Source organism: Squalius cephalus (assembly GCF_949319135.1).
Source record: "Squalius cephalus genome assembly, chromosome: 21".
Lineage (NCBI taxonomy): Eukaryota > Metazoa > Chordata > Actinopteri > Cypriniformes > Leuciscidae > Squalius > Squalius cephalus.
Window position 1 is genome coordinate 31,615,135 of NC_137142.1, and position 22,739 is coordinate 31,637,873.

The 22,739-nt window shown below is 35.5% G+C and overlaps 2 protein-coding genes across 3 annotated transcripts in view; both read left to right on the top strand.

The window, feature by feature from the left end:
- The window catches only part of ldlrap1b (low density lipoprotein receptor adaptor protein 1b), a 41,537-nt gene extending 32,008 nt beyond the window's left edge, over positions 1-9,529 (top strand). The window contains exons 7-10 of one of the 2 annotated variants that reach the window (XM_079855447.1): positions 726-838; positions 1,249-1,283; positions 5,002-5,145; positions 7,962-9,529. In XM_079855447.1, coding sequence (XP_079711573.1) covers positions 726-838; positions 1,249-1,283; positions 5,002-5,145; positions 7,962-8,091 — 422 coding nt within the window. In that variant the 3' untranslated portion in view covers positions 8,092-9,529. The remainder of the gene's footprint in view (positions 1-725; positions 839-1,248; positions 1,284-5,001; positions 5,146-7,961) is intronic. The other variant, XM_079855448.1, reaches the window with a different exon arrangement.
- A 764-nt stretch (positions 9,530-10,293) lies between these two features.
- kop (askopos) lies at positions 10,294-20,432 on the top strand. Its single transcript, XM_079855697.1, has 5 exons — positions 10,294-10,398; positions 10,745-11,568; positions 13,263-13,407; positions 15,462-15,561; positions 19,739-20,432. Exons 2-5 carry the CDS (start codon positions 10,828-10,830, stop codon positions 19,863-19,865), a joined length of 1,113 nt encoding a protein of 370 aa, XP_079711823.1. The 5' UTR covers positions 10,294-10,398; positions 10,745-10,827; the 3' UTR covers positions 19,866-20,432.
- Positions 20,433-22,739: the final 2,307 nt, after the last annotated feature.

Below are 22,739 nucleotides of genomic sequence, written 5' to 3' on the forward strand. Positions count from 1 at the left end.
CCGCTTCAATCATAATTAGGAACCCCATCCATCCCTCCATCTACCCATCCATCCATCCCTCCCTCCATCCATCCCTCCATCTATCCATCCATCCATCCCTCCGTCCCTCCATCCATCTATCCCTCCATCCATCCGTCCCTCCATCCATCTATCCCTCCATCCATCCATCCATCCATCCATCTATCCCTCCATCTATCCATCCATCCCTCCGTCCCTCCATCCATCCCTCCATCCATCTATCCCTCCATCCATCTATCCCTCCCTCCATCCATCCATCCATCCCTCCGTCCCTCCATCCATCTATCCCTCCATCCATCTATCTCTCCATCCATCCGTCCCTCCATCCATCCATCCCTCCCTCCATCCATCCATCCCTCCCTCCATCCATCCATCCATCTGTCCCTCCCTCCATCCATCCATCCCTCCATCTGTCCCTCCATCCATCTGTCCCTCCATCCATCTGTCCATCCATCCATCCATCCATCCATCCATCCTATTGCACGGAGTAATGGCTGCTGAAAAATCAGCTTTGCATCACAGGAATAAATTAGATTTTTAAAATATATTCAAGTTGAAAATGGTAATTTTAAATCGTAATGATATGTCACAATATTTGGATCAAATACATTTATTTTTTGCATTTATTTATTTGTTTGTTTTTACTTATTTATTATTATTTTTTTCAATTTATTTTGTCATTATCATTATTTTTATTGTGTGTGTAGAAGTGGCCACTGGGGATCTACTGGACTTTGAATGTGGAGAAAAAGATCACTCAGGAAAAGACGCCACACACCCTGTACCGAACCTCAGCACAGAGAACAACAACACTGTATGGGTAAGAACACACACACACACACACACACACAAAAACGTCTGCATATATCATACATGTGCGAGATTATCCAAAAGCAAAGGTACTTCACAAACTGACTTGAATAATTAATTAATAATAATTAGACTGAATTAAAATCTTTATCCATAGTAGACCTGTTACTGTAGATGTTAAACGGTAGTTTTGACAGGAGAAAACCACCACAACTCACTGCTATTAATTAATTATTTTAATTATTAAAGCGTCAACAATAATGTAGTTTACATGCCAATGTTTTAATTATAAAATTAATCAGATATTTACAAATTAATTTATATTAATATTTATACAGCAATATTTATATTTATGCATATTCAACAGCACATTAGTTTTGGCTGTAGTAATGAGAACTTTTTAATCTCTGTCTTTTGCAGGAACTTGAGGATGGTCTAGATGAGGCTTTCTCAAGGTTAGTAAAATCATATCTGAAATAATCTCTCAATGTAACTGATATACCAAACTGCACTTTTACACCATAACACCATACACAGCGAATTTTAATGGAGCTTACTGTAACTGTAGCACAGATGTGGAGTATAGGGCACAACTATTCCTGGCGCTCTATTATGTGACCACAGCGGTATTTGTGATGGGCGTGATCAGCTCTGAGAATAAACTCTTTTTGGTTGGCCTTACATAATCCAGAATATTTTACGCTCCACTCACAATTCCTGTGTTTCATAGAAAAGAAAAAGACATCTTGAGTTGACACAGAGGTGCAAAAATCTGTGTAACAAGTTCTCAATAGACTTTCACTGGTTGACGCCTCAATGCTGTTCCTGAAAAGTAGAATGCCACAGTTAAAGCTGCAGTCCGTAGTTTTTCCTCTTTGTCGCCATCTCTGTTAGAAATCTGCATTTGCAGTTATTCGCGGAATTATCAACTTTACTTGGGTTGTGCTTCGGCACGGCACAGCGCGGACGAATCCAAATGTTTTGAGGAGAATGTGGAAATCCACCAGTACCACTGGAATTAAAAATATTATTACAAGCTTACCGTTTTGAATCGAGCTAAGGCAAGCAGATAGTTTTGAACACTGGCTGGTTATGTACTTGCTCAAATTTATTTTGGATCATTTTTAACCCAAAAAAGATACGGACTGCAGCTTTAAATGCTTGAGTTTCAGAAAATCCATGTTTGACATTTTCTTTTAAATTAATAACAGTTCTTTGCTGAGCTTATTCATTAGAAGCAAATAAATACTGTATCAAAATATCAATCTTTTTTATGGACATGGGGATAATACAGAATGAACAATCATATTGCGCCCTCTGCCAAATTCGAGGCAGCCTTGCTTATGTTTGTATCAAATCTGATAATTGGGGATGATAACCAGTCTAAGTCTCTAATGAAATCTAAAGTTTGAAATATCAATCTTTTTTATGGACGTTCGAACATAGCCATCATACTGCATCCTCTGCCCAATTTGGGGTGGCCTTTCTCCGCCATGTTAAAGGTGGAATTAAATATAACAATAGGAGATGATACACAGTCTAACACACTATACAAAAATCTAAATCTTAAACACTTTTAACTCTATACGTCTTTTTTATGGACCCTTGAACTTTGCATATGGCATAATATAGAATGAGCCATATTGCATCGTCTGCCAAGTTCAGGGTGGTGTTTCTCAGCCATGTTAAGAGCTGTGTTAAATTTGATAATGGCGAATGGTACACAATCTAAACCTTTAACAAAATTTAAATTTTTAACCGTTTTTACTCAACCAGCCTTTTATTATGGAGCTATGAATTTGACATATGCTTTAATATTGCCACATGATACAAGTCGTTTACTTGCAACCGTCTCTACACATTAAGCTCAGACATAAGATTGTATTTTAAAATTGTAAAATTACAAACTTCAGCATTAATTTAAAAATATTATGGGAAATTGGATCTCTCATAATATGAGCCCTTTAGGAGAATATGATTTTTATTGGGATAATAGGCAAGTTCCTGCTTGCCTATATACACAAACCATACATAAAGTTGTGATGGTAAATGATTAGGTCATGTTTTGAATGACTGTTATTTGCATACCGTGACATCGTAATGACTCTAATTAACAGTCATTTTATTCTGCAAACCAAACAACAGCTGTTTAATGATTTGTAATGATGGTCATTATTCATCCAGACACACAGAGTGCCGTTCCCGAGAGATTAGCCGACATGAGATGAGCTGTTTTACAGCAGCGGGGGTTCAGTCCATCGCCGCTCGGCGCTGATTATTTGTCGTGTGCAGTAATTAAAAGCGTTGGCTTTTAATCAAACTCAGTACTTCGTTAATCTCCATTTAACATGCTTTCGCCCTGTAAGTGTGAGGAGAGAAGCTGTAGATCTCTGACTCTGACATGCGAGAACTTTTCCAATCAAGGATGAATTGCGGATAGAGAAAATCTCTGATTAAAGACGATTGAAGTGCTCTCCATCAAATCCCAAAGCTGTTTTAGCATTTTCTGATGGTTTATCATCCAAAACACAGTGGGCTGAGAGATATTATGGTCATTATTGGCCATTTATGTACATCACTGTATGCTTGATGGAAAAATTAAAATTTAATGACTTCATCTGACCAATAGAAGATCTAAATGTCAGCTTGACCTCTTGACCCAATATAAAGAAACAAACTTTAAAGTTGCATTATTTGCAGTGTTGTGGTTAAGTAGATAGTGCTGTATATTTTAAGATTGTGAATACACTATTATTTGTTATTTACTATATATTTAAATTAGGGCTGTTAAACGATTAATCGCGATTAATCGCATCCAAAATAAAAGTTTGTTTTTACATAATACATGTGTGTGTACGGTGTATAATTATTTTCTATATATAAATACACACACATGCATGTATATATTTAAGAAATGTTTGCATGTATATACTGTGTATATATATTTATATTATATATAATTTATATTATATATATATATATATATATATATATAAATATTTTATATATAAATAACACATTTTCTTAAATATATACATGCATGTGTGTGTATTTATATATAGAAAATAATTATACTCCGTACACACACATGTATTATGTAAAAACAAACTTTTATTTTGGATGCGATTAATCGCGATTAATCGTTTGACAGCCCTAATTTAAATAAGAAAACCTTGAGTGGATAGTATTTGTTGTATTGTAATTAATTTTGCATTCCTAAAGTATCCTTTATTGTAATTTTGTACTTTTGTCAGATCGATTAGCTTTTAAATATTCCTATTTAGCTTTTATTTATTTTTATTTTAGTCATTTTAGTACTTCAACTTAATTGTGTCAGTTAGTTTCTAAAGTTTTTCATCTAATATTTATATATTATTTTGCTGAATTTCTTTAAATAGTTTTAAAGAACAACACTGGTTATCCACCAAAATATTTGGGAGTTTGTTCAAATCTTTAACCCTAAGTGTGAGCAATAGTACTCAAACACCACTAATAATGGTTAATGCCTATAGTTTTACACAGAAAGGGATCTTACAGTCGTTTATCTTTATGATCGAGAGGTCAACTTCAGTTCGCTGTAACTCTGACCTCAATTCCTCAACATTTGCCCGGCAGTAACCTTTGACTTGTCTGGCTGCTCAATAAATGTCTAGGACGTTTAAAATCAAAATGGACAATTCCTTTTTTTTGATGGAATATTTATTACGAATAATTTATCCATGTACATCATTATTTTTTTAAATTCATATGCCCTCTCAATCTTTAATCAAAATAACTTCCACTCCCTCTTGCAACAACATCTCTTCTCTTCTCTGATGATGCGTTTACTGGCGTGAGGGCGGGGCAACCTGTCACTCAAATGAGATCCACCAATAGCAAACCACAACCATGCAACTAACTTCCCATGGACAAAATCAAATCCCGTCGCACATTTTTCTTGTCCGAGAAGCCATTTCAATTGAATGTACGTCACAATAGGGAAGAAAAGACTTTCACAACTTCTGTTTCATGCCGATTTAAAAAAAAAAAAAAATGTTTATCAAAGTATCAAAATGTGGAAGTTCTAATGTATTATGTAGACGACAGCAAACTAAGCCGCAAGACATGCTGACTAATCATGCCGCTCACATGAAGTCTCTGTTTTCTCACGCTGATGTTGTTTATTCCCCTCAGCCGCAGTCTGGATATTTTTGAGTCCAACACAGGTAAAAATGTCATTGGCCTGAGCTGTAGTCCTCATCCGTCACAATCCACTCTTTCTCATCATCCACGACCGTGCACTACAGTAGTCCAGTTCTCCCATCTGTTCCGTGTCAGGCATGTTCCTCCTCATGGCTCAAAACCCTGTCCATCTCAAACACCTGTTCTGTGGATATTCATGACTTCATGACAGGGTTCTTTGCCAAGATTTGTAGAAATATCATCTTCATGTTTTCCTACTTCATCCTATGATCAGATGTCTTTTTCCCGCCACTGCCTTTTCGCAAAGTCTGTTCCTATGGACCTCAATCTGGGTAGACGCTGTATTTAAAGAAGTAGTTCACTCATAACTTCATTATTTATCACCTTTATGTTATTATTTTATCAACACTGACAATCAAAAGTTTGAATTTTGCAAGATTTTTTTTTTTTTTTTCAGCAGGGATGGATTGAATTGATCAAAAGTGACAATAATAGATTTATAATGTATAAAAAAATAAAATCAATTTGTTCTTTTGAACTTTCTGTTCTTCAAATAATTCTAAAAAATCAAAAAGTATCACGGTTTGCACAAAAATATGAAGCAGCACAACTGTTTTCAACATTGATAATATTTAGAAATGTTTATTGAGAAGCAAATCTTCATATTATACTGATTTCTGAAGGATCATGTGACACTGAAGACTGGAGTAATGATGCTGAAAATTCAGCTTTGATCACAGGAATAAATTACATTTTAAAATGTATTACAATAGAAATTAAATTGTAATAATATTTCACAATATTACTGTTTTTACTGCATTTCTGATCAAATAAATGCGGCCTTGGTGAGCATGAGACTTGAAAACATTTTTAACAAGGCGTCTACCTTGACTAAAGTGCATTGAGGCTGTGCAACAGAATTACCGAAGTGATATTCCAAGACATGTTCCTGTTTTTTTGTTACTTTCCGCAGCCCAGTTTCATTCCAGGTCCTCAAAAGTTTGACTACTCATGATGTGACATTCATTCACAGTCTCTATATTTAGGGTAGTAAAGAACAAACAGACAACTGCCATATTTTGTGCAACCCATGAAATACTCTTGACCTCTATCTAGGGATGGGAATCATAAGGAATGTGACGATTCAGTTTGCGATTCCAATTCCACTTTATGATTCCATTAGCGATTCCTTGGAGAAATCTGATGTTCTAAAAGAATTGTAATTGTTTTATACTTGAAGTAAACTCTGTTGTGAACGTGTGAATCTTTAACTGATTCAAACTGAGAACTCAAGGCTGATTTGAGTCTTTTTGACAGATTCATTAAAGAATCAGTTCCCAAACCAGACTGGTCACTGTGTGGGCGACACATCAGAAGGACCTTTCGTCTATTTATTTTCTATTATTTCACAGTGCCCAGCCTTTCTTTCTCATCTTATTAAATCATAAATAAATATAACAATAAGAACTTGTTCATGATTCCCAACCCTAAATATGAAGCATTTATGCTCACACCATATTATTTTAGTACTATTTATATACTTTTTTAGTATTCATTTTTTTTAATTGACGTTTCCTTTTTTTAATTTTCAGTTTGGATTATGTTTTTAGTTTGTTTTATTGATTTTTTTTTGTGTGTGTGTGTTTTGTCATTTGTATTTAGTCTTTATATATTTTTTTATTTAGCTTTAATTTTATTTTGAATTTTAAGTTTAGTCATTTTAGTACTTCAATTTAAAATTAAACTTAATTCAGTTAGTTGTACATTTCAATTTTCAAATTTTCATTTCAACATTTCTAAGTTTCAAAATTAAATTTTTTCAAGTTTAAAGGGATAGCTCACCCCCCAAAAAAAGTGAAAATCCTGTCATTAATTACTCACCCTCATGTCGTTCCAACCCCGTAAGACTTTCATTCATCTTCAGAACAGATATTTTTGATGAAATCTGAGAGCTTTCTGTCCCTCCATTGACAGCTAAGCAACTAAAACTTTCAACAAGCCCCAGAAAGGCAGTATTAAAGTAATCCATGTGACTGCAGTGGTTTAACTTTAATTTTATGAAGCGACACGAGTACTTTGGGAAAAAACTAACATATTTTACCGCTTTATTTACAAAATATTAATGTAGAAAATAGTAATTGTGTGAACAAGGGACCGATTTCAGCCGCAGCTTCAGTGTCAATTTATAATGTAAGGGGCGGAGCTTCAGATAGAGAGCATTTGATTGGACAGAAAATCTGATGAGAAACCGAATTGCAGAGTGACGTCATCAAAATCGTTGATCCATATTGGCGGAAGTGAGAGACTGTAAGTTTTGAACGCTTATATCTTCTAAATGCGAATTTTGTTATTGTTTTGGAGAACACTAGCTTAGAACAGTAAGGCTATCATATTCATACAAAAAGCCAAAAAAAAATCAATTTTGATTTCATGGCGACTTTATTATTTTATAAATAAAGCGCTAAATTATGTTGTTGTTTTTTTTTGGGGGGGGGGGGGGGGGGTTGTGCAAAAAACAACAACAACAATACTCCTGTCACTTCATAAAATTGAAGTTAAACCACTGGAGTCACATGGATTACTTCAATTAGGCTATGACTTTATGAGATGTTGTTTTAACCCTTTAAGTTTTTCATTTAATGTTTATATTTTGATCTCAGCTGTATTTCAATTTCAACGAAAACTAATATTTTTAGTTTTATAAAATCTGACATGCGAGACTACAAATAGGCTAAATGTTATTTTATCTTGCTCTTTAAATAACGAACAACTCCAGATCAGGGAGAAATGTGCCATGCATATTTAAAGTGTTGTTTCTGTTTTGCATATGTTTTCCCTAGTCTCTACAGCTCCTAACACGATCTGATCTGCACCGCTAGTGATGTTTGCTGCCTTGTTTTTCGGTTTGCTTCTGTCTCTCACGCGTTCTGTCTGTGTGTTTCCCCCCCAAGACTCGCTGAGTCTCGCACTAACCCCCAGGTGCTGGACATTGGGGTAAACCCTCAGGACTTCAACCCTGAAGAGTGCTTGTCGCCTAGCAACTGGGACAAAGCCGAAGCCGAGGACGCGTTCGGGTTCTGATCGACGCTTCGCGAGAGGAACGAGCTGATGAAGCGTCACAGAGGGATCGAGCTCGCGGCAGCTCGGCACACTGGCGCCCTCTGGTGGCCGTCACTGACACCGCGTTTCAGTTTGACATGCGGTTTGGCAAACTGAACTTCAACGAAAGCACAGACCAAAGCAATACAGTATAAACATTTTTTTTTTAATTCCCCTATATTATTTTAAGTACATTTATATTTTCTGTTACTTACTATAATGTACTTTTATTTTCTTTATTTTTTTTAAATGTACGTGTACGAATATAAAATGTATGTATATGACAATAGCACTGTAAAAAGTGTTCAGTTTACTTACTTGAATTGAATTGAGTAAACCCATTGCCTTAAAAGTATTAAGTAAATAAACTTAATGATTAATTGAAAAAATTAAGTTATGTGAACTTGACAATTCCACATACATACTTAATTTTTTTGATTAAGCTTGAAGTTTATTTACAAGGCAACGGGTTTCCTCAATTTATTTAAGTCAACTGATCACTTTTTACAGTGAACTATCATATTTTGTCATTTATTATTATTATTTTAATGGATTTGATTGCTGAGGCTAGCTTTGCGATTCTATGCAGTCGAATGTCAGAATATAAATTGAGATTTATATGCATACTAAAGAGTTAAATGTCATGTTTGAGGTTTGTGTGGAGTGGGATTGTTTTTTTTTTTTTAATGCTCTGAAGTGGTGAAGGTTTTGTGTATGCAAGTTGTCTACCCTCATACAAAAACAAGATTAATGAAAAAACGACTAAACGAACGTTACAGCATACATAATAAGAGAAGGCAGGGTATTTATATGAGATAATTTTATCTTTTTCTATGAAAATGTATTTTTGCACTCCTCTCTGCGTCTATTTCTAAAGCTCATCATTTAATTTATGCTTATGCCTTTTGAAACAAATGCCTGCTATTTGTTATTCTTCATTAGGTTATCCGTACTACCCATCCAATAAAATACTGTGGAAGTGTCAGACTGTAATATCATGGTATTATAAGAACTTTGAAAAAAAAAAAAAAAAAAATCATGGTATTATCATCATGGTAGTGTCTAAATAAAGCAAAATTTGATTTATATGTTGTTGTTTTATTTTTTTAATGAAACACCAATTTTGTAACATGTATGCCCAAAAATTTTACCTGAATTTGTTTATGACAAGCACAGCAATATACTATTTTCTCATCAACTTGCTTCTGTTGAAATATAAACATCATAAATGAGCAACAAACTGGTATTTAACTCTGTGGATTTGATTGATTGAGAGAAAAATGCAGTCGGTTCTTTTATGGTTTACATTGATGCTTGTCTTTGTATTTAGACTTCATAAAGGTAAATTATAACACCTCAGTGTTAGTTTCTGTTTGCATTAATCATTTGATGTTCATGAATTAAAACTGTGATAAAAGTGCTTTGTGTTGATTACTGTTTTGATAATAACTCCCTCTAGTGGTGAGACTAATGCAGTGCTGTTATGAGCCCAAGTAATTCTTTTTAAATAATGGTTAGTTGACCATTATTGACCAAATAATGGGTGTCGTCACGTAGTTTTCACGGGCCATTTATTAATATTCATAACATATTGTATTTGATGGAGCACCAATCACTTCACAACAATTTTTTTAATTCACATGGGATAGAACCACTGATCTGTATATATATAATGTCATTCTATAAAGATTAGTGGACAGAACGCAAGATTTTAAATTCAAAAAATGACAACCCACTTTCAAGCGAAGCGCTCACTTACCAACGTCTGCCTTTCAGCCAATCACTGACCGACCGTCGCGTTACGTCATTAATATTCATGAGTTCCACGTTTTCACCAGTATGAACAATAAATTCAGATTATTGTATTTTATGTATACATTATAAGGTTGATTATCTTCAATTATGTATATATGAGTACTATTTTGAATATTGTGAAAGTTAATACTTTCAGTCAATCATTAGGAGTAACTGACCCTCGCATTACGCAATTAATATTCATGAGTTCCACGTTTTCATCAGGGGATTAATAAAATCAAATGATTTTATATATATATATATATTATAAGGTACATTTTCTTCACTTATGTATATTTATGTACTATTTAAAATAATTTGAAAGTTAATAAAATTCAAAAATCACATGCTCTGGTTTCCAACCAATCATAAGACGAAGTGCGGCTGAGAGGTTATAAATATCAGGTGTAACCGCGGTTTGTTTGCACGTTGATGATGGATGAAACTTTACGGCAGACTAAATAACAATTTCCAAAACAGAAGCTCTATCGACAGGTAAAATTTGAAAGTTCTAATCTACACTTAATAGTTAACTTTCAAGTAATATTTGAGTGTTTTAACAACTTATAGCATGCGCGTGGCACACATTTCGCCCAAAGCATTTTTTTTTAAAAAGCGATGATCGGTTGCTTTCAAGTCTCTCGTGCACATATCCATTTGAACCAATTAGTTTCAGACTAGAGTCAATGTCATGAACATCTGTTTGACGTGATGCATTTCTTTGTGTGCATAAATAGGGAATATTAAATATGAATCAAAACGACGAATTTGAATTGTGACTCCATGAAGTCAAAATGGACACTCGTCTAATCTACTGATAATAAACATTATTCTTTCTCAGGTTCATGCACTTTCCTGCTTTGATAAAACTTACCAGACAGCACTTCTTCCTCTTCCAATCGTGAATAATAATAATAAATAACAATGCTTAATGGAGATTCCCCCTTTCACTTCAAACCATTATCAGTATATTCACATTTGGTGTGCTCTAAGCAGCAGTGCAATGCCAACAGCCCAGTTTACAACATACAAGTACACATTTCAAATAATGTATCCAGAGCAAAGAAGAGACGCCTTGATGATTCATGCCTTGATGAGATCTGCGAGACCCCCCTAAAAAGGCAGCGCATCACTAGAACATGCTCCCAAGATCTTGGATATTGTTCCTTCCTGTCTGGATCGCAGGGATCCACACCTATACAGCCACTAACAGTCACAAAGGACGTCACACCACCTCGGTCAAAGGTCACTCAATCTGTGACCCCTGTGGTGTCCACCCCTCTGTCCAAATACAAACAGAACCATATAGATAGAGACCGGGAGAGTCTTCCCTCCCCGATACCGGTTCTGAAATGGGACAGAGAGGTTTCGTCTGATGAGATAAAACTGTGTGCATTCCTGAACTTCAATGCTTGCAGTTCTGTTGCTTTTGTTGGCTCTCAGGGAACTGGGAAGGGTGAGATCAGGGAGGTCTCGCAGAACGACTTTATCTCTCTTCATGAATCAAAGTCTCAAAGCGCGCCCCCAGAATCAGTTGTCCCATTGAAAGAGGAAGAAGAGCTGTTGTCGGTCAGTCAGCAGGCAGAGCCGGAGGCATCGGACCGAGACCGAAATGAAGAAAGTGCCTCAGATACGTTTGAAAGCACGCTGCCCCTTCAGGTCCAGGTTTGATCTCCATCTTTTATACATTTGTAGCATTGCCACTGGTTTCTCTCATTATTTACTGTCCCTGATGTTGTTATTTCGCCCGTGATGGAACATAAAACGAGAATCTGAACAATCTTAAAGCAGCTTTTTTCAATGACAGTTCATATTGGCAACATCTGGAAAGCTAAACAAACCCTTAAAGGATTAGTTCACCCAAAAATGAAAATTCTCTCAGTAATTACTCACCCTCATGTTGTTCCAACCTCGTAAGACACAAATTAAGATATTTTTGATTAAATCTGAGAGCTGGATCACTCCTCCATAGGCTTCTAAGACATTATAACTTGCTGGCCCAGAAAATGCATTAAAGACATCGTTAATATAGTCCAAGTGACTACAGTGGCTCAATCTTAAGTTTATAAAGCGACGAGAATACCTTTTGTGCACAAACCCCCCCCCCCAAAATAACGACTTTATTCCACTTTTCATTTCCTTCTCTCTGGGCCTCAAGTTTTTTCACGTAGTGTAACTGCGCAGCGCTTCTGTGTTGTACGTCACACGCATCACACACATGACCAGCGTCGGCCAATAGTGAGCCTACGTGTGACGTGTAACACAGAAGCGCTGCACAGTTATACTATGTGAAAAAACTCGAGGTCCAGACAGAAGGAAATGAATAGTGGAATAAAGTCGTTATTTTTTGGGGGGGTTTTGCGCACAAAAAGTATTCTCGTCGCTTGATATACTTAAGATTGAGCCACTGGAGTCACTTGGACTATATTAACGATCTCTTTAATGCATTTTCTGGGCCAGCAAGTTATAATGTCTTAGAAGCCTATTTAATCAAAAATATCTTAATTTGTGTACCGAAGATGAACGAAGGTCTTACGGGGTTGGAACAACATGAGGGAGAGTAATTACTGACAGAATTTTCATTTTTGGGTGAACTAACCCTTTAACAATATTTGGTAACACTTAATACGGTTCCATTAGTTAAATTAGTAACATGAACTAGCAGAGTACTTTGTTGGTGTTCATTTCAACATTTACTAATACATTATTAAAATTATTAAAACGTATTCTGTCAATATTAATGGATCTGAGCTAACATGAACTAACAATGCATTAGATAACATTAACAATGAGCAATACAATTGTTACAGTATTGCTCATTGTTAATGTTATCTAATGCATTAACTAAAAGTACATAATTGTAAAGTGTTATCAAATATACCACATAAGCCTTATGTGAGGAACAGACCAAATTTAAATCAGTATTCACAGTCTTTCCCTCAGCTCTTAAATCTCATTCATGAATATACATACTCATATTCAGTCAAGTCACATTGATGTACAGTATATAGTGCTTTTTACAATACAGATTATTTCAAAGCAGCTTCACAGTAATAAACAAGAAAATAACACTAAATTATGAAATAAATAGTTTCAACTCTAAAATGACAATAGTATAATTATTCAGCTCAATTTAGTTCAGTGTTGATTCTGTTTAGTTCTATAAACATGTCAGTGTTGCAATCAAGTACTCAAAAGGGAAATACTGACACAAATGCCCATCTCTAGTCACTATGAACTCTCGTTGTATGCAAAAGAGCTGTGTAAAATATCTTCAGAGTGTATAAAAGAATGACAGAATTGCCATGAACAGATGTTACTCATCCGCAGTGTGTCCTCCTACTTTTCCCACTGAGCAGGTGAAATCCAAAGTGGTGGTTCCGGACACGAAGACCACCTGCAAACCAGTGGTGTTGTATAGTGAAGAGGAGTGGGAGAGAAACAAGAGAACATATGTGGACTCGGTGAAGAGACACATGAACGAGCACAACGGAGCAGCAAACGGTATCACGCTTTACCAAACTATCATACATATCTGTGTTTTTCCAGGAGTGTACCAAACCTGTTGAAATAATAGAGTGCTGCAGGAATTATGCAGGGTATCCGCGGGGTCTTGAAAAGTATTAAAAGGTGATAAATCAATTTTGGGAAAATTAAGACCCTTAAAAAGTATTAAGTCTTATCACGGCTTTATAAAGTCTTACATTTTGAAAGTATTTTTTCTGAATTAGCTGTCCAACAGTTTGAGTCCCAAAAACATCGTAAAAGTGTGTGAATTTAGTCATTTTTAGTCATTTTTATTAAAAAAACGAACAGGTACATAAAAAACTAGGCTATTGTGGGTGCGTTCGTAAATTGCCTCTGAGAGCACCAGAGCGGGCATGGGGGCGGAAGTTCAAAAGCACAATGTACACTCTGGCGTTCCCAGTGCGTATTACAAGGTTGGTGAACGCATGAACAGAATGCAATAATATCTGTCTGCAGAGCCACAGTTTTACTCCAGCAGTTTCACCCCAGCAGTTTTACCCCACGCATGTGCAGTTTCATCACAACAGTTTTACCCGCAGAGTCCGTTTACCATTACATTAACCCATACAAATTTGTATTATGCATTTCCTTAACATGTATTTGCTAATCAAACACTTTATGGCCCGGTTTCACAGACAGGGCTTAGACTAAGCCAGGATTAGACCATAGATCAATTAGGACATTTAAGTAATTTTTATAAACATGCTTAGAAAAAAACATTACCGATGTGCATCTTAAAACTAAAAAGGCACTGATATATTTTTAAGATCAGTCAGTGCAAGTTTATTTCAGTGGAAACAGCTCAGACTTACATTTTAGTCTAGGACTAGTCTTAAGCCCTGTCTGTGAAACCAGGGGTATATGAACAAACTACTAATCTATAAAACACAATCGGTCTTCCGACCTTTTACTATCGTGTTGATATGCGCGAGGGAGAGAGAGCAGTGCAGCGCTCGTGTTGTTTGAAGGCGGTGAGAGTGCGCGCGCGCGCGGCCGGGGCTCTCTCTCTCACTGTTTGTTCTTGCGCCCTGTCCACTGATCTAAATAATTAGTTGTCACGACGACTTATTTGTTCCCTCGTTTTAATAAATCGTGGACACGTTGAACTAATTCCCTCCCTCATTTTGATTTAACGAATTACAACGTGGCCAAAAACAGTTTGATACTATTAATTAGTGAATGCTAAAGACCTATTTTTGTGAATTGGTGAATATTCAGGTGAATTATTTCGTGGCCACGAATTAATGATTATTAAACTGTTTTTCTTACCTGTGAAGATAGCTCTTCAGTGAAGGCCGACTATTCTCGTACAGCTTTTTATTCCTTTTTTTTGTGAATTGGTGAATATTCAGGTGAATTGTTTCGTGGCCACGAATTAATAATACCTCAGCACGTTTTACAAATTTACAACGTGGCCACAATATAGTAAAACGAGGGAACAAATTAGTATAACCTGCTGAGGTATTATTAATTCGTGGCCACGCTTGAAGTGGCGGTGAGGTATTAAAAAATATTGAGAAGGTCTTGAAAAAGTCTTGAAAAGGTATTAAAATTAACTTCAAGATTCCTGCATATACCCTGTTATGTTTTTTTGTAGGCCAAAACCTGGACACATTAGCATTTTGTTTCCATCATCCCAAAGTCAATGAATGGATTTTTTTTTTGTTAAATGCATGAAATAAGGTATGTGGATACTTGTTGACAGCATTGTCGTGTTCACACTCTTGCAAGCTTTTCTAACTCAAACTTTAAAGATCTAAAATTTGAAATAAAGATTGAAATAGTTTTTGGAAGCTTAATGGTGGTGACGTTGAAGTCATGCGACCGTGCTGTAATCCGTTTATACGTAGCTTAACTTTAGCTTTTTACTTCTGGTAATTGTATTTAGGCTTTAACATTCACAAATGTCTTTATATCAGACTAAGTTGAGAAGATGTTTTGATATTACAGCAGCATGCTTTCCACTGCAGAAACATGAATGTGACATGAAGGACGCTGTTGATTAGTGTTGTGATGTGTGTGTTTGGCAGGTGCGATCACTGAGCTTCATTCTTTGATGAACTCCATTGCTAATCGGAAAACTGGAAGGAACGACCCACACTGGCAACACCCTTCAGATCTCACTCGCAAGTAAATGCCACAAAACCTGTCACGAACATGTTACACCCCAAAATCAAAAGAAGTTGTTATGCCTTTTTGAAATTTGAAATAAATAAATAAATAAATGTAATAATAGGAAAATAAATAAAGGAATAAATGACTTGATAAAAACAAATACAAGAAAATATTTAAAGGGGTGATGAACTGAGAAATCAAAGTTTCCTTGAGCTTTTGACATATAAGAGATCATCATACTATAATAATATCCTGTAAGTTTCAGAACTGAAAACTACCTTGTTAGTCCAATAAAAGCTTTTATAGACATCAGGCTCAGCAAACGACTCGTTTTTCAAAGTGGGGAACAATGACGTCAAAGAGGATAAAACACCGCCTCCACAAAAGAAGATCAACGCCTACTTCAACACGGCCTGTTTAGCCCCGCCCACCGATTCGCACAAACATGCTAAATAACATAGGACGACATGATGATTGCTACCGGATCGAGCTACTTCCAAGCAATAAACATGCTGTTGACTATATTGTGCAGCGCCTGTTTGTGGAAGAAGACAGTCTGCATAAGCTTCCTTCGGATTCCAGCATGGTTAAACTTTATTAAATCAGTCAATCACAATTTCCCGACACGGATCTGCCAGCAACATGTAAGTAACCATGTGTATTCTAATGCCTGATCTGCGATCAGTGATTTCGGTGTAATTATTCAAGTTCAGATTTTTATCTTAAAATTGTTCAATACTGTTATGCATCAGTGCTAAAACGATCAACTTCACATAATTTCTCGTAGTATTATGAAAATAATCTTTTTTTAAACTGTTATTAAATTATATACAGAAAGCGATCAAAGAACGATCCCTTTCGCCCAAGCTGTCAATCAAACAGCACAGCGCGAGCCGCGAGAGCTTATCTGGACACTCACCAAACTCGTGATGAAATAATGACACTGTTACACTACACAACGAAGCTCTTACTGTGTACTCACATCGTGTTTGCATTGTGATTTGGTGTAAGCATTTGTGAGAGTGCAAAAATTGCGTTGCAATGATAAGATCTTTATTCACGCGATCAACAGACTTAGAGACTGTCTGTCATCTGCTCAGTCAAAGCTCATCATGCTGCAACCTTTCATGTGATGGAATAGATTTAAATATAATGCTTTAAACGATACTTTTCACGATTTGTTAATCTCGATAGCTGTAATAGTAAAAACGTAGTAAAAGTTTTCGAGAGAGTTCCTGTAATACTAGCTATTTCATTGCAAGCATGTCAGCCAATCACAGCAGTGGGCGTTTGCACTGCAGTCTCACAGCAGACACGCCCCTTAAAACGGAGCGTTCAAATCTGAGGCAGAAATCAGGCTTGGAAAAATGGCTTTTATTTATAAATTATGACAATTTTTTATGTAAAAATCATACTAACATTATAAGGGCACCCCAGGCAACATTATAAAATAATAAAACAATCCAGTTCATGACCCCTTTAAATTTATTTTATTACTTTTTATAACTTTCTGTATTTACTTTTTTATTCTTTATTTCTTATTTTTTATATATTTTTATTTATTCGTTCATCTATTTTTATATTTATTTATTCACACATTTCTTTATTTCCGTATTTATTTATTTAGAAATTTTTCATGACAATTAAGCACATTTTACACCGTTATCATTATCATAATGTGTCTGGATGTTTTATGAGGGGGTACAACCAAATATAGATTCACATTCTGTATTACCAATTGTAGAAGTCACATGAAAGAATGTGTAAACTTGACTTTAAAGGGATAGTTCGCCCAAAAATGAAAATTTGGTCATTACTCACCCTCACGTCATTCCAAACCCGTAGGACTTTTGTTCATCTTCGGTGGACAAATGAAGATTTTTTTTGTCCGAGCCCAGCCCCTCATGCTGTGTGTTTTGTGTAAATACTTGCCTTCACACATTAAAATGGCCCCCATATTTTATGTTTTATGTGTTATTATATTTTCTATTTATTCTTTGTGCAGCACTTTGGTAACCTTGTTTTTTAAAATGTGCTATATATATAAAGTTGATTGGATTGGATTTTTTGCTGCCGTATCCTTCTCACCTTTTTTACCCCTGACCAGTTTTCATGCCTGTCTTGTAGAAGCTGAATTGTGCTGTGAAACACGAGAGTGAACCTCATTGGTTCTTGCAGAAGCTCAAACGTGCTGCGTAACACGAGAGTGAACCTCATTGGTTCTTGCAGAAGCTCAAACGTGCTGCGTAACACGAGAATGAACCTCATTGGTTCTTGCAGAAGCTCAAACGTGCTGCGTAACACGAGAGTGAACCTCATTGGTTCTTGCAGAAGCTCAAACGTGCTGCGTAACACGAGAGTGAACCTCATTGGTTCTTGCAGAAGCTCAAACGTGCTGCGTAACACGAGAATGAACCTCATTGGTTCTTGCAGAAGCTCAAACGTGATGCGTAACATGAGAGTGAACCTCATTGGTTCTTGCTGATCTTCAAATGTGATGCGTAACACAATTAATCTTAATGGTTCTCGCACATCAAGTGAACCTTTGAGCTTCTGTTTAACTGATGTGAGTTGATGAATATTTATACGTGAAATAAAAACCTAAATTCAATCTTTTTAGCAAATAAAGTGATTGTGTCTCTTCAGAAAATGTAGACTAAACTGCTCAATTCATATGGATTAGTTTTACAATCTCTTTATGAACTTTAAGTGTCGAAGTGGTAGATGTGTAGCTGTCAATGGAGGAACAGAAAGCTCTCAGATTTCATCAAACACATCTTCATTTGTGTTCCGAAGATGAATGAAAGTCCGGGTTTGGAACGACATGAGGGCGAGTAAATAATGACAGAAGTTTCATTTTTGGGTGAGAAATCTCTTTAAAGTGACTTTGAATCTTGGTTTGAATCTTAAGGATTGTATGTTTAGCTTCTTGATTTAGTCTTTGTAGCCAGATTTTTTATTATCATTTCTAATATAGTCTTACCAACATATTCTTGCCAAGAAGTGCCCACTTAGACAGGAAGAGACCATCTGATGTAAAGTACATGTTAAAGGAGAACTCCATTTTTTTGTACATTTGGAGTGCTGTCAATACAGAGAACAACGACAAAAATTGGTGTTGCCTACACAGAGTTATCCTCTTTTTAAAATTTGCACCCTGTTGACTTCAATGGGGCAAGTTTTAAACCTGCTTTTAGCCTCTTAACATCCTTGATGTGTCATTACAAGTGCACAGGTCATGTGAGTGATTCCTTCAGAGTGAACACGGTGAATCTGACTGCAGTAGATGTGCAAGATATGAATAAAAGTGATGTTAATTCAGCCAGCGCACATACCTGTATTTACATCCTGTTTTCGGTCGAAGTCCACAGTAAGCGATTGTCGAGTTCACGCGCATAGGTTTAGTACCTATGATCACGCGCGTGAACTCGACAATCGACTACTGTGGACTTCGACCGAAAACAGGAAATAATTCATTTTTATTCATATCTTTCACATCTACTATAGTCAGATTCACCGTGTTCACTCTGAAGGAATCACTCACATTGGCTGTGCACTTGTAATGACACATCAAGGATGTTAAGAGGCTAAAAGCAGGTTTAAAACTTGCCCCATTGAAGTCAACAGGGTGCAAATTTTAAAAAGAGGATAACACGGTGTAGGCAACACCGATTTTTGTCGTTGTTCTCTGTACTGACAGCACTCCAAATTTACAAAAAAATGAGCTCAATGTTAAAATTGACTGGAGTTCTCCTTTAAGTGACCAGCCTCAGTTCATTTGTTTTTGTCTATTAATGCAGTCCCTCCACTAGGGGGAGCCTTCAAACTGCTAAAATGTGCAACCAGAGGCTGTTCTGTTTAAATGGAAATCAAATTGTCAGGAATGAAAATGCGGCTGTGATGTATAGAAATTTCAGAAAAACTCTAATAATAATAAACTTTTATTATAGAAGTTAATAGTTCAAACAATCAAGGGATTATGGAAATGTGTGTAAACTTGGTGATTAGAATTTCTGTCCATCCATGACTGAGTCGCAGGTAATATCTCACAGAAAGAAATCAAAGCAGCATATACAGTTCTGCTTATGAATATTTAGTTAGGTGTAGGTGGAGTGAAACCTGCAGTTTCCCAATTCTACAGTCTTCCTTCAGTCATTGTGTTGTGCTTTTTTTCTTCTCCATTTGTTTGTAGGAATTTCCGTAAGTCGCGTCTCAAAGGTCCATCAGTCTCCCTTGACGAGTGGCAGAAAAGAAACCACCTTGCCTATCGACGCTTTGTTAATGTGCCAGACATTTTCCGCAGAAGCCCAATGCTCTGATTTATTTATTTGTTTTTATTGTTATATATATTTGTTGTCATTTCATATATTTGCTCTTTGTCATTGTTATGAAGGTGAGGATCATTGGTTCATGCTGCTGGTTAGTTGCTCACTGAGAAGTCTGATCTGCTTTTGTGTGTTTATTTGTTATTTCACTGTGTGTGGTGTGCGTTTGTACTGCATGTTTCATCTGGTGTTGGGCTAATTATCTATCTATATATATATATATATTGATATAAGTGTGTGTGTGAATTTGCATGATCTGTATTCTCAGTTGAGTTTAGTCCTTTACCTCAACCAGCGCTTATTCACCTTGGTACTTACAGCTAATATAGTTTTAGTTTCAATAGCTAGACAAATTTGTCTAATTTGCTAAAGCTGAATGTTTGATTCGTTTCCTTTCCCCTCCCTTGTACAGTACAGATTCAGTTATATGGTTGTACATAATTCATTTTGCTTTGTAGAGGGAAAACATTTCTTTAGCTTTTCTGTAAAGAATTGCAAATCCATTTTTTTAGCATTGAATGCATATAAATGGGCTCATAGATAAAAGATTTTATATTTTGTAAGCAGGAAAATGTCCTTCCTTAGAGAAACAATGATGTTCGACTGAATGTTGTGATCTTTTGATTGGTTTTGTTCATTTGTTACATTGCTTACAGTTTTATAACCTTTATACGTTTAAATAAAAAAAAAATTATTTGTCTGTCTATCTCTCTCAGCATTATTCCTGCTCATTTGCAGGGTCCGCTTTACACACGCAATTCAAATCTCTCAACACTGGTAAATGTAAAATATAAATCTTATCTATAAATCAATGCTTCTGATAGTCAATGACATGATCAATTAAATTGATTTAGATTTTTGGTCCTTTTTGTTCTTAAAGCTACTTTGTAAGTCAGACATTTCTGAATGTTTATCATTTATTTCTAAAAAGTCATGCAAGCTATTTATCAACAGAACTGTTAGCAATACAAGCTTAACTTTTTGTTCTTTTTTCTTTGGTTTATATATTCCGTTTCCTGTACAGGTAAGTAAAAATGATCGTAATATAAAAGAAAAAAATGGAAATAAAATGTGTGGGAATGTCAAAAATATCACTTCAGTTCCCGTTTGTTTTCAGTCTGCGAATGAATGAATGAATGAATGAAATCTTTATTTTGAACAATTAAAAAATAAACAAAAGACAGCAACACATGAAATATCCATCAATAAAATAAACGAAAAACAAAACAATTTTTTTTTTTTTTGCATAATCAAACTGTTCGAAAAGGGCTTATCAGGACCTACCCCCAGTAACTACCCAAACCAAATCACAATCGAACAAGATAATCCAACATAACCCTTAAGATAATACAGAAAAAACTACTAAATTAAATAATACTTTTTCTTAATGTTAAGATAAAGATAAAGAAACATAAACAAAAACCATTGTCAAGCATGCTTTACAAGTTAAGAGTTATCATTCGCCCTCACCACTTCTGTACTTATCAAAAATAAGGTTTTGTAGGCGTTGCCCCATACTTCTACACAATAATTTAAGTAAGGCGACACAAGTGAACAATACAAAATATAAAGTGCTTTTTTACTCTACATGCCTTGCTTTCCCTATTACTCCAATACTCTGCGCTACTTTTGTTCTAACATATTTGATATGGGGTTTCCAACAGATTTTGTAATCCAGAATCACACCCAAAAATGTATTTTCATACACTCTATTTTAACATTATTAATCAATACTTTTACTTGTGTGTCAGTTTTACGATTACCAAACAGCATAAGTTTGGCTTTATCTAAACTTATCGATAATTTATTTAAGTCAAACCATATTTTTAACTTATTAATTTCTGCTGTGAGCACCTCCATAAGCTGCTTCAGATTTTCCCCAAAACAAAAAATATTGGTATCATCTGCAAAAAACACAAATTTTAAGAGGTTAGTCACCCTACATATGCCATTTATGTACATAATAAATAATTTTGGACCCAATATTGACCCCTGTGGTACTCCACAGGCGATACCCAAGCACTCTATACTAGATACTATCTATATACTTCCCTATCTGAACAAATTGAAGTCTGTTACTTATGTAACTTTTCATCCAATCTAATACAACTCCTCTGATACCATACTTTTCCAGTTTATTGATTAACAAACGATGATCCATTGTATCGAAAGCTTTTTTTAGATCAATAAATACTCCCACTGCATATCTATAGTGCTGCAATGTCTTCAATTAACTCCACTAATGCCATTGATGTAGATCTGTTTGACCTGAATCCATACTGACTGACTATCAACTAATAATTCATGCTTCTCAATAAAATTATCCAATCTACTTACATACAATTTTTCTAATATTTTAGAGAACTGAGAGAGTAATGACAATGGCCTGTAGTTCATGAATTGATTTCTCTCTCCAGCTTTGAATAGTGGTATGACTTTAGCAATTTTCATTTTGCTTGTGAATACACCTGTTTTGAAAGACAAATTATAAATATGAGTTAACGGTTTAACAATTGCACCACTGACATCCTTAATTAAAACCATACCAATATCATTCCAGTCTGTTGATTTTTTATTCTTTAATTTGCTAACAGTTTCAATAATCTCCATTTCCTCAGCATGGTTTCAAAAATATCGAGTTAGGGTTACTGTCTAAATAATCCACTTCCTTCACCTCACCTTCAATCTGTTGACTTTTAATTTCCTCTGCCAGATTTGATCCCACACTTACAAAAAAAATGTTAAACCCATTGACTGCATCATTCATGCTGCTTAAAGTCTTCATAAAATACTGAGGGTATTTTTTATTCTTTGATCCATTCCTGATAATATTATTTAGCACATTCCATATACCCTTGATATCATTTT